Raw genomic sequence first — 13,154 nt, forward strand, 5'->3', positions numbered from 1 at the left:
GGTCACTGTGAAGGAATACATCAAGATTTTGGATCTCGTGGCTTCTCTGATTCTCTTGATACCGCTGGCAAGAGTCTGCATGAGACATACAATGGTATCTGAAGTCTCTGGTCCCAGACCAACATCTTTTGTCTTTTCTAATCACAGTGTTGGGGTTTGTCAGAAGAGAAATCACTTGATGGAGACAACAGATACCACACAGACAACTCTAGTTCCCTCTTCCTCTCTATTCCAAAGCAGTCAGTCACAACAAATGCCTCAAACTTTGCCTGGGGAGCAATTTCAAGAGGGATAAACGTGCAAGGTAAGTAGGATACCAAGGACAGATGCAAACACATAAATATAAAATAAATGTTTGCCCTGATCAAAGCTGTCAACTCTCTGAATCTTCTTTGGTCCTCTGGACCTCTTCAGGTTGTTATAGACAATACCACACAGTCGTGGTACATTAACAAGCAAGGAGGAACCAGATTCTACTCCATCTGCAGACTAGCCTTGTTAGCTTGGGATATAGCTTAACAGCACATTCTTACTCCTCAGACATCCTACATTGTGTCAGTGAAAAATTGCATGGCAGACAAGCTGAGCAAGGCAAGACAAGGGCAGACACTCATGAATGGAAACTAGATCAGGTAGTCTTCCAGGATTTGATCCATATGTGGGTAGTTTCTCAACTAGTCCTCTTTGCCTCCTCTCTGATAAATCAGCTGGTAAGATTCATCTCCAAGACTCCATGCAAGAAGGCCTGGAAGACAGATGCCTTTTCTTTTCTTTTCCTTTAACAGAAATGTGTTTTTATTTTTTAATTTCTTTTCACTGATATGTAGGGTACTTCTGAAGATTCAGAAGGAATCCCCCAAGATCATTGTGGTGACTGCCTTCTGGCCCAGACAGCTGTGGTTCTTCCTTGTTTTGGAAATGACCAGGGGCAATTACCACAAGCTTCCTCACAGACTGGATGTACTCACACAAGAAAATGGGTGTTTGATGCACCCTGGCACCAGTCAACTGCAGTTGACTGCCTGGATGATAGGGTTTTATTCCTTTTAGGCACCTGTTTATTGAGGACATGCAGCAGGTTCTAATGGAGGCAAGAACGCCTGCTACTAGAATATCATATATTAGCAAATGGAAAAAGGTTTTCTAGCTGGTACGAACAACATAACCAACATCCATTCAGGGCTAGTTCTCTGGTTTTACAATATTTGTGAGTTACTATCCTGTGACCTTTCTTACTCCTCTGTCTGGGTTAATTTATCAGTCATTTCAGCATGTCTGGCCATGGATCCTCCTCTTTCAATGCATTCTCATGTCTAAATGTTTTTGAAAGGGATTTTGCATAAGAGGTCTCCAAGAAAACCAGTGGCCTTTCCTTGAGATTTTAATGTTGAGTTAGAGAAACTAACACTTTCTCCATTTGAACCAGATATCATGGATAACTTGAGGTTCTTAGCATGGAAAACAGTTTTAATGATTGCTCTGCTTCCTGAAAGAATGATATCTGAGTTGCAAGTCCTGGACGTAATACAACCCTATCTCATTTTCCACAGAGACAAGGTTTCTTTGTGAATTGATCCTTTAACGCCTGAAGTATTATCTGAGTTTACTTTACTTTAAGCCATATTATCCATCTCCCTGGTTTCTTTCCTGAATCCAAAAATGAGGGAGAAAGAATACTGCATACCTTAGATGTTCACAGACAACTCTGGTACTGTTCACAGAACTAAATCTTTCAGACGTTTGGATGAATTGTTCATGTCTTGTGAAGGTAAGAAGCAGGGATAACCTGTTTCAAATCAGATCATTTTCAAATGATTGTCTAAGGCAATTATCTTTTGTTATAGTCACCACAATAAAACTATTTCAAGGAGGGTCAAGGCCCACTCTGCTAGGGCCTTGGTTTCATATGTGGCTGTTTTTGAAAGAGCTGGATTGTGTAAGTATTCTAGAAGCTGTAATGTCCTCTGTACATATTTTATTTTTTAGAAAGTACTGTAAGCTTGATTCCTTCTCTAGGTCTAGATCAGGTTTTGCAAGGACCATTCCATTCTCCAGGGCTCTTGGACCCTTTTCCTTTTTCACTTCCCAAATGTAGTTCCCATATAGCTAAGGCCACTGCAGCAGTGATCAATATGATCGACATAGTTGTGTAAGTAGACTTTCCATAAGATTGTGATTGAATTATCACTGCTGCAGTAGCCACTCCCTCCCTCCATTCCCGCTGTTTTTTGGTGTGTTGTTTATGGCAGAGTGTGGTTATTTATTTTTTGTTCTTCCTAGCATTGCCCTTTCAGGGCTCAGTGTCCTTCTCTCTGTTGATAGGAAAGCTCTGAAGGGCTTGGTTCCCAAACTTGTCTTTTAGTTAACTCAGCTCAAACTGTGTGGCAGTTTGGGCACATGGAAAGTGCCCTGAAGCTTTGGAATCTGACTGGTTGTTATATCCTTGGTAAGATATAACCTATATAGCTAAGGCTACTGCAGCAGTGATCACTTGAACATCTACTGTTACGAATGTACTTTCTTCTGACTTCTCAAAGGGTGTTTTTCTTGGGAATGAGTTTTAAACTGTGACTTTGGCACTGCTTATTTTTCTGTTAGCCCTTCCTGGAAGATATTAATGTTTTTTTTTGGGGGGGGGGTGGATTCTGTGACTGCTCCCAGTTTGCAGTCATCTGTAAACTTGATCAGCCAGGGGCCCCTGACATTGGCATTGACTTCCTAGAAGTAGATGGCAACACAGAGCCTAGAGGGACTCCACTAATGATTGGCTTCTTTGTGGAGATGGACTCCCCTACCCTAACTTCGTAGGTCCTGTCTGAGAGCCAGCTGGCTTTTCAGCTTGTAATGTAGGGGTTTGTGCCTAATTCCATGAGTTTGTTTACAGTGCCCAAGTTGGGTATTGTATCCAATTCCTTGCCTAGGTCAAGACAGGCAGTATGCACAATTTTGCCCTTGTTCATTGCCTTGGTGACCTTCTCAAAGAAGCTCATCAGGTTGAGTAGGCAGGATCTGCCCTTCACAAAACTGAACTGGGTTGGATCCAATGTCTGAAGTTTTCCTATGTCATTATTAATCATTTCCATGATAAATCTTTCCACGGCTTTGCATGTGACACTAGTCAGTCTTATGAATCTTTAGTTTCCGGGGTTGTAGCTGACTCATTCTGGTGCAGAGGGATGATTATTACAGTTCTCCATTACCTTGGCACAAAGCCTGACTAGAGGCTGTGATTACATGCTGAATCCAGTGATCCTGATTGTTTGCGCTTCCTGCTTTTTAGGAAGCATTCTGGGATATTATCAGGGCCTGTGTTCTTGGCTTTGGAGAGTGCATTTAGGACCTGTTTCCTAGTGATAGTTGGATGAGGTGTTTTCATTGGTATTTCCTGAGAGGTGCCTGGGGGGTAAATATGGAGATGAAATTATGAGCCAGGAGATTTTCTATATCTCCTGGCTCTGTATATATAGGTGGCTCCAGTTAAAATCACTTTTGAACATTTTTGTGTACAGCCTTTGAGGATACTGACAAAGTTAAAGAAAGCCTTATGGTTTTCCTTGGCCTGAGAGCCTGTTTTTATCTCAAAACTGGCTTTGGTAGATTTGATTTGCCCTCTGAGTTGTTTGTTTAGATTGATGAGAGAGTTTTTATCCTTCCAGGCATTGTATTTCCTGACATTTGCTATGACTTTCTTCCTTTTGTTATACAACTTATTGATGTTTGGATTCCAACAGGGTGTGTTTGTTCTGAGCTCATTCCTGATAGGCATAGTTGTATCTATGCATTTATTAACATGATGTACTGGATATCTGTGAGCAAGTCTGCATAGGAAGCCTTGTCCTCAGGGTTTGAGGCTGCTTGATATTTTGCCAGGTTGTCAGTTAGTAATGCAAAGTTTGCCTTAGTATAGTTTCTAAATGCTATTTGTTTAGCTGGAGTTATGGGTTTTATTTTTATTTTAAAGGAGACAGCTTTATGTTCTGATCTTACCAGAGAGGACATTACACTAGGGGAGTGCAGCATTTTCTCTTGTGAGAACCAAGTCCAGTATGTTTGCCCCACTGTTGAGCATATGAACTATCTGGCCCAAGGTGTTTGTGTTTTTCAAAATCCAGGAATCTGTGGGTGTGCAAGTCTGGGGTCATGTATGATTTCCAGTTTATAATGGGGTAGTCAAAGTCACCCAAGAATACGGTATCCGGTTTAATGGTGAGTGTCACCAGTAAGTTTAGGTATGAGTTATGGGTTTGTATGGGACTTTACCTGTAGTAATTTGGATGTGGAGAAGCTCAAACACCGCATGTCATCCTGTTTGACCAGCCTTGAGGTGAGCTTGTTATTGATATAGCTTGAGACACCTCTTTCTTTAGTCCCCGCCTGTTGAGTAGCTGGCCTAAATATGTGGAAGGCATTGTGGCCCTGCACTAACAGGGTGCTCTTTGCAGCTTTAAACCATGTCTTGGTAACTACACAGATGTCTGTATTCTTCTGGGTGAGGAGAGCTTGGAGTGAGTGAGGTTTCTTATTTAGACTCCTGGCATTGAGCAGAAACACCTTTAGATTCCTTTGGTTTGGTTTTGCTATGGCAGAAGGTTTGGCATTGCCTAAAAATGGCACTATGGGGGAGGATAATGTTTTGGCAAATATTCAAAAGCCTAGAGAGGGCAGGTGCAGACCATCCTTGGCAAAGCACTATCTGTCAACCATGTCCTCTCATGCTGGCAGATATCGCATTCCTTTCAAATCACACCAGAAACTAAGCCAATCATTAAAATCAATCATCTTCTGTTCATATCATGCCATCATCCTTGCTGAAGGTAAAATGCTGCGCAGTTCAGTCTGGGACACGTAGTCTGAGAGCTCCATAATGTCCCTCTTCATTTAGTTCCAGGAGGTACATCTCAGGTCATTTACACTTTGTAATTCAGTGCTGTGAATACATGCTTGACGAAGGGAGGGGGAACTCACTCTTATCTTGTCCATCAAAAAGCAGTGAATGTGTGGAAGTAGGCTGTCTCAACAGACTTCTGATTGCCAGTCACATGCCATTTCCTGGCAGACAAGCTCAGACAGAGCTTTGTGATGCCTCTTTGAATAGTCCCTCAGCCCGTCAGTAGTTTGGAAGTGGTTCCATTACAGAGGAAGCCTTGCTGTGACATTTTTACATCCCCAGCCAACATCACGTGCAGCAGCTTCTTTTCTGCAATCTGTAAGGATATCCAGGGATGCTGCCATCCAGCAATGCACCCCAGATCTCATTTGTGGTTTTCTTCTCATTATCTTTTATTCTAAAGGTCATTCAAAAGCCAGGCTGAAGAAGTCAAAAATAATTTTTATACCAGCGGATGCTGTAAAGTTCTAAGCCTGACCAACCTTCTAAATTCTGAACATTATTTTGCCTCTGTAGCTGAAAAGAGGGTTATTTCATGTTATAAAGTGCCAATTTGCAGAATTGTAAAGCTATGTTTTGACATTGTTTCAGATCATTCATTGAACTATGTCAACAAAAAGTGTGGAATTTTCAAGTGTGGAACTTCAAGCCGTCATGAAGTTCCTATTCTTGCAGAAAAAAACTCCAAAGGAAATCCTTGAATGTATGATGCAAACATTGAGTGACAAGTTCCCTTATTACTCAACTGTGAAAAAGTGGTGTGGAAACTTTCAGTGTGGAGATTTTCAAGACTGAAGATGCAGCAAGGTCTGGGAGGGCTCAAATAGTGTCACCTCCTGAAATTGTTGACCATGTCCATGACCTGATTTTGGCAGACTGGCGAATATCAGCTAAAACAGTTGCTGAGACACTACAGATATCCAGGGAATATGTTGAGTTTATAATCCATGAGGAACTGGGTGTGCAAAGGCTGTCAGCCAAGTGGGTGCCCAGATGTTTGAATGCCAACGAGAAAAGACATTGAGTGGACACTTCCAAGTTGATTTTGCAGCTCTTTCATCAAGCTGGCACCAACTTTTTGAAATGACTAGTTACTGCTGATGAAACATGGTTACACCACTAAGATCCTGAGACAAAACAACCGTCCATATAATGGTGGCACTCAGGTTCACCAAGGCCAAAGAAGTTCAGGAGCCAAAAGGCAGCAGAAAAGGTCATGGCCACTGTTTTGGGATCAGGAAGGTGGTGTAATGACTGACTGTCTTCCAAGGGGCCAAACTCTTAATGCAAAGTACTGCTGTAATTTGATGTGCCAATTTAAGGAGGCATTGAAAGAAAAAAAGGAGGGGGAAGCTGCGGAAAGGAGTTCTCTTTTTGCAATACAATGCACCTGTTCAGAACTGGTAAAACAATGGACGTTTTGACAAAATTGGGTTGCACCCTACTCACCAGATCTTGCTCCATTTGACTATTTCCTGTTTCCAAATCTTAAAAAGAGCTTGAAAGGGCGGCCATTTTTGAGAGATTTGGAGGTGACTGCAGCAGCAGAGTAGTATTTCAGTGACCAGAATTCAGACTTTTTTGGCAAGGTTACCGAAACTTCAATCACGATGTGCCAAGTGTGTTGAACTTCAGGATGAATATGTTGAATAACTTATAAGTTTCATGGCTCCACGTCATTCCCTTCTAGGTCAGGCATAGTACTTTCAGCACCCCCTTTTAGCTCCATTTTGGTCTTGATAACTTTGATTTTCCTAGTCCAAACCTCATTTTTTGGGGAAGTGTCTACATCTGAGGGCTGTCGTATCATTGTTGACCCATTCTTCCTGCAAACCTCATCTGGGTCTCCTCTCTCTTCAGATAACAGCATGGCTTCTCCACGTCCATCATTGCTGGCTAGAGATCCTGGCCAGAATAGACTATATTGTAGTCTAAAGTCTTAAAATCTGCCCAGAGACCCAATACTAAAATATACCGAAGAGGAAATGGACATATTTTTTCTGTATGGACTTTAAATTGTTGTATCCCTACACAGCTTCTGTACCTGCTATGTTTGATTATCTTTATCAAATGTTGTATACAGGCATCAGTTACCCTTCCACAAAAGTGCACCTTGCTGCTGTCTCCAATGTCTATGAATGCTCTCAGTCTTTGTCCTAGCATCTTTGAAGGTATGTAAGTCATACTTAAAGGTACTTTTCTGATCATCAAAAGGATCCTGCTCCTCCATGGGATTTGTACCTTGTACTTGAAAAGCACATTCTTCCTCCTTTTGAACCAGCGCTCTTGAGAAAACATTCACGTAGTTCAGTAATGGCGAACCTGTGATATGCTTGTCAAAGGTGACACACCACAACGTTTTGGGTGACACACCAGTGTTCACCAACACCCAAGTTACCAAAGAAACTGAATGAACAAAAATACAAGAAACATGTGACCCTGCACTTATCTGTTAAAACTCAGCAACAAAAAAGTCATTAATTGATGTTAATCAAGTCAAGCGCAGTGTGTTCCATATTTTTTCAGTGCATATCAAAATTACTATTAAAAGTAGGGTAATTGGGCTTAAAATAGTGCAACAAAAATTATCAGAGCACATATCGTTTTTTGGATTATATATCACTGATTTTTCTTTTACTTTTATAATACAAAACATGACACATGATTGGACTGTATTTTTTTAAATAAATAAATATGTAAAGAATTGTTTCTCTTTTGTTTGCGGGGTGGGGTGTGATATGCCAGCAGAGTCAAGATAGGCATTTTAAAATTTTTGATACAACGAGCCCAAAAGGTTTACCATTACTGACCTAGTTTGTTGTTACTTCAGCTAGAAGAGTTTTAGAATTACAAGCCTTATGCATGAAATGCATCCCTTATGTTTGAATGTTCTGTATCATAAAGACAAAGTTTTCTTACGAACTAGGCCTCCAGTTGTGCCTATGGTAGCTACTATGACTAATCTCAGTCAGTTACCTTCCTGTATTCTTTCCAAACTACTCAGATGAAAGCAAACACTTGTCTTGTATTGATATGTGCAGACAGTTCACATTTTATGTCGACAGGTCTGATTAGGAAAACACTCATAAAATGTTTTCTAAAGGGATGTATTGTAATTATTGACTGACTGCTTTACGTCTTGTTTTGAGAAATGCAGTACAAGTTCACCTTCTCAGCCTAGGGCACATTCAGACTGGGCAGTGGCTACAGCTTCACCTTCTCAGTCTAGGACACCTTCAGCCATGGCAGTGGCTACAGCTTCACGTTCTCAGCCTAGGGCACATTCAGCCAGGACAGTGGCTACTTGTCTTATCACAGAATGCTTGTGCAGCAGCTGCTTAGGCTTCATCTGGATTTGCTCAGCAGATCTGCACATTGTATGGAGCTTCAGTAAGCAGGTGCATATTCCCATGTGGGGGACCACTTAGGAGGATAAACCTTGGACTCCACCATGCTGCTGATGAAGATTAATCGTTTCATGTCAGGTTCAGAAGTTGCGTACTTACCATAATGAAAGGTCTGGATGAACAAGTCCATCCTTGTCAACATGCTCATCTGCCATTCCCTTTCCCTCTTTCTTCCATGGTGCAGAGCTCAGTGTTATTGTTTGTTTTATGCAGTACTTTCGCATAGCATGACTAACCTTTGCGGATAAATTTTTGTAGAGCATTATGGGTAAATTGGGTGTAATTTAGGAGTCTGGGTAAGTTTCATGTGCTAAGCTAACACCTGATGGCATTAGTCCCGTTGTTAATATCCAAACTTTTTGTTATGGTAGGCATAACTTTCATTTGCAAATTGAGACTCCCCCTTTCTAACTGTATGATCAGCCACTAACTGAGTTATTAAAATAAATCTTTTCTCTTCAGTAGATGCTCATTGTTTTTGCTTTTTTTTTTGGAAACGTATACCATGATCAAATCATCCATCATTATTTTCTAACTATAAGCTAATGTGTTCATGGGATACCACTGAGATGATGCAATTTGTTAAACTGAATATCCACACTAAACTGTGTTAAAGTGGCTTAATCATACGATATCATTAGCTCTTGTTAAAATGTTATGGGATTTAGTTTAGTTAAATCCATATAAAGTGGATACAGAACCAGTTTTGAAATGAGGTCTGTATATTGGAAAGTTTATTTTCAGAGTCTGTATGTAACAAAACAGTGTTTTGGGCTGCATTTATTGATGTTTGGTTCCGTAGTCTAACTGTACTTCAGATGTCATTGTTTTGGATTTCAGAACTGGTTGGGCTACACAAAGAAGAAAGCTCCAATTGGTTTCCATCGAGTGGTGGATATTTTGCAGAAAAATAATGCTCCAGTTGAGGTAACATTGCAAATCTTTTTTTTATTTTGGTCTGTAATAAAAGAAAATGCACAGCTACAATTTTTTATTGTAGTAAAATGAAACATGACATGCTTTCAAGCATAATTTCTGCTGTCTCACTTTTTCTGATATCTTTCTGCATTTGTACACATATGTTTCAGGCTTTCTGTTTCCTTGTCGACCACTTGTACAAAATCTTGCCCGATGGCAAGGTTGTAGGTGTAAAAAAACATGCATAAAAAGGACTTGTGTATAATGCTGCCATTTTAGGTATGTTGCTGGCTTCCATGTACGTATGAAGTTTGGAATAGGTTTAACTGGGTTTAGCATTTATCTGCACCTAAACCCCAGTTTAACACAAATTTGTCAGAATTTTTCATTGCACTAACTCAATAATCAGATTTAAATAAATAAATGAAATTATTTAGCCTTTCTTTGTTAATGTTGTCATCTTCGGTTTTTTTTCATTTTTCATCATCGCCAACTGTACTCATGATAACCAAGAGCTGAATTAAACACTGCCTGTTCTAACATTTTTGTGGTAGTTCTTGTTCTGTGCACTCCAGTATTCTGCCAGTGGGCAAAAATACTCCTCATTTTACATATATTATTATTTCTGCTACTGACTCCCAGAATTCTGATTACAATGTGGAATTGATGTTTTATTCCATTCCATATTCTTAAACTTTGCTATCGGTTTGCTACTGTAGGTAGGTTGTTTGCTGTCAGGCATCTTATTAAATTGAACAGCTCAGATGTTTGTGTTATAGGTTTCTTCATGTAATACAACATACATCTCCAGCAACATTCAAGGCATTGTCAACACTGAAAAACAGTTATGGAGGACAGAAGAAGGGAGAGTGTTCTTAACCTCATCTTAACATTGGAAGCCTATTGATGTGTGCTTCTTGTGGATGCACATTTAGAACAGTGTCTCAAATCTTTATATTACTTTTGCTAGTGTTGACATTTTATGTTACTGTTAATCGTGTATCTTCAGATGTGTTTTTCTCATCTTTGATGTCGAGGTTTAGCCTTTGTTGAAGTTTTTGGTTAAATTTGAGTCTTGTGATCTGTTGTTCCATACAAGTGTTTGTTCAAAGTAAGATTTGTTTTATAGACTGATCTTAGATTAGTGAGCCAGGTTTATTATGGGTATATTAGAAGCTTAGATGAACTAGATGTCACTTTCATTTTTCATTGCAAATGTTTACATGCTGTTTGGTAACACGGACAGTTTTTTTCTGGTTTACGTATATATTTCTAGCAACAGCTGATGGACTGTAGCATATCTGTTTATTATTGTTTTCATTTTAAGCCATATATTTATTTTGTTTTGACAAGCAGTTTATACTGATGGCTTAGGCTGTCACATTTTTAATTGAATTTATTAATCGGTTGTTTACTGTAATGTTTACCTCATGTTTTAAAAATGGATATTGGAGAACTGAGTTCTTAACATACAGTCATACATAACATGCACACATACATACAAAACTAGAAATATTTCAGGCATGGGCAATAATGCCCTTCTAGCAGGCCAGTATAAAAACAGTTATTTCCATTGTAAGTGTCCAAGTTATTCTCAAACATATTTAAACTAGTGCTTGCTTTAATTTGGTAGTCTATTCCATGCATCAGCTACTCTCTCAGAGAACCAATTAAGTACATATCTCATTCCTATATAATCACTTGGTTTAATTTCTCCAAATTTTTTGATTTTCTAATAGCATGATGAGAATGGACTCCATTCCTAAGTCAGAGTATGATTAGAGTTCATGAAATTAGTATTGTTTCAATCTTTGATGTTAGCCAATATGCTCTTTTCAGCGCTCACAATTTGCTCATAATTGCTTCCTCCTGTAATTTATACAAGGTTATATGTACATTTCCTTGCATTATATAACATACTGCCCTTAACCCCAGAAACTACCCTAGGAGACCCTTGTTAAAACCCAATCCTTAATCCTAAACAGCCAACCCTATTACAGGACCAGACAACATGGATATGCAATTTCCAAATGTTTCTGTGGCCATCTTGGTAGATTTGGGCATCCTGAGGCAATAATAGCAATTGTCTCATGTTGTCAGACAACCAGTTAATCATTAAAGAATATAACAGAATGCAAGAGATGTAAATGCACAACTTTCTTTGAGGCAAAAATATAGCATACAAACGAGATTGTCAGGAATACACACACACACACACACACACACACACACACACACACACACACACACACACACACACACACACACATTGTCTTATTCTAAGGCACTTAAAAGAAACCTTCCCAAATCTCAAAGACCTCCAAAGCCATCTAAAGGCACTGCCCCTCAGTAATCACTAAAACACTCACCAAAAGCAACACCAAACATCTTACATAAGCCAACACTTAATGGTCCCACAAGCGCAAAGCCCATATGGCAAGCATACACTTTACCTAATACTGTTGTCATTGAGGACTCTGTTGTACAACACACAGATGCCCTACTCACAAATTTGGACAAGGAGAAGATAATGGTTGGCTGCCTGTCTGGAGCCAGGATCTGCAATGTCATGAACACACTCACAAATTTGGACTAGGAGAAGATAATGGTTGGCTGTCTGTCTGGAGCCAGGATCTGCAATGTCATGCACATACTGAAGTTACTGCACCCCAGGTACTAATAATATGATTCTGTCGTAGTCCATGTGGGTGTAAATGACCCGAGACGTGCCTCACTGGACTATATGAAGAGACATAATGGATCTTTTGGGATATGTGTCATAGCTAGATATGAGCCCTGCAATGAGTAGCATTCTACCTTCACCAAGGATGGTGCCACAGTATGATAATAAAATTAATGATTGTAATAATTTGCTTAGTTTTTGATGTCACTCCAGGGGGGTCCAGTACCTGTCAGCATGTGAGAACATGGTCAAAAGACCATGTTGCTTTGCCAAAGATGGATTGCACCTGCCCCCCCCCCCAAGCTTTTAGATATTGGCTAAAGCTTTATCCACCCCGTTAGAGCCTTTTTTTAGGTAATGCCAAAAAGACAAAACTACAAGCATAGTGAAAAAGTCTACAAGCAACCATAAATTGTTACTACTCATAGCCTAAACAAATAACTCCACACCCTTCAAGCCCACCTCGTGACCAAGATTTTGTTTAAAGCTGTAAAAGGTACTTCAGAAGTGCAAGGCTACAGTACCTTCCTTACATTTAGACCAACAACAACACAGAGTGGGGCCAAAGGTGGAGGTGTTTAATTTCATATTAGTGCCAAACATACCTCCAGGTTGGTTAAACAAAATAATATCATGGTGCTCATCCATGTGCAAGTCGCCATAACCAAGGTCTCTCACCATATCATGGCTAGCTGCAGGTCACCATCTCTACCCCTAGAGTCTCACGACTCATACCTAAACCTATTAGAGGCACTCACCATCCAACCATGCACCCTATTCATGGGTGACTTTAACTACCCCTCTATAGACAGGGAAACATACACTACCACAAACCCACAGGCACAATCTTTCTTGGACTTTATTAACACAAACACTCTGGAACAGATAGTGCATGCTGCAACCAGAGGATAAAATATACTGGATCTAGTACTCACCAACATGGGCGAGCATTACACCCCCTTCCCCTAGTGCCACGTCCTCACTAGTGAGCTTGGATCACAAAGCCATCTCATTTGAAGTAAAAAGTAATCCAGAAAATCCAGCTAAACCAGTAACAGGAACTATTCAAAGGCAAACTGCATCCTGTCAAGTGACAGTTTGTCAAATTTCAAGGCTCCCCCCAACCTTGAGACCACAGCTACTTATGCATAATTATTCAGAGTCACTATACAAAGCTGCTTACTGGCTGTTGTACATACCAGAAATAAATCCAAAACAAACACTAAAAACAAACCCCACTGGTGGAATCCTCATCTAA

General features: G+C 40.0%; 1 protein-coding gene across 1 annotated transcript in view; it reads left to right on the forward strand.

The window, feature by feature from the left end:
- Window positions 1–13,154, forward strand: part of VIPAS39 (VPS33B interacting protein, apical-basolateral polarity regulator, spe-39 homolog) — a 1,635,849-nt gene that overhangs the window by 1,482,231 nt on the left and 140,464 nt on the right. The window contains exon 18 of the mRNA XM_044074687.1: window positions 9,136–9,222. Coding sequence (XP_043930622.1) covers window positions 9,136–9,222 — 87 coding nt within the window. The remainder of the gene's footprint in view (window positions 1–9,135; window positions 9,223–13,154) is intronic.

Source organism: Protopterus annectens, chromosome 6.part0 (genome assembly GCF_019279795.1).
Source record: "Protopterus annectens isolate FY-2018-M chromosome 6.part0, PAN1.0, whole genome shotgun sequence".
In the NCBI taxonomy this organism is placed as follows: domain Eukaryota; kingdom Metazoa; phylum Chordata; order Ceratodontiformes; family Protopteridae; genus Protopterus; species Protopterus annectens.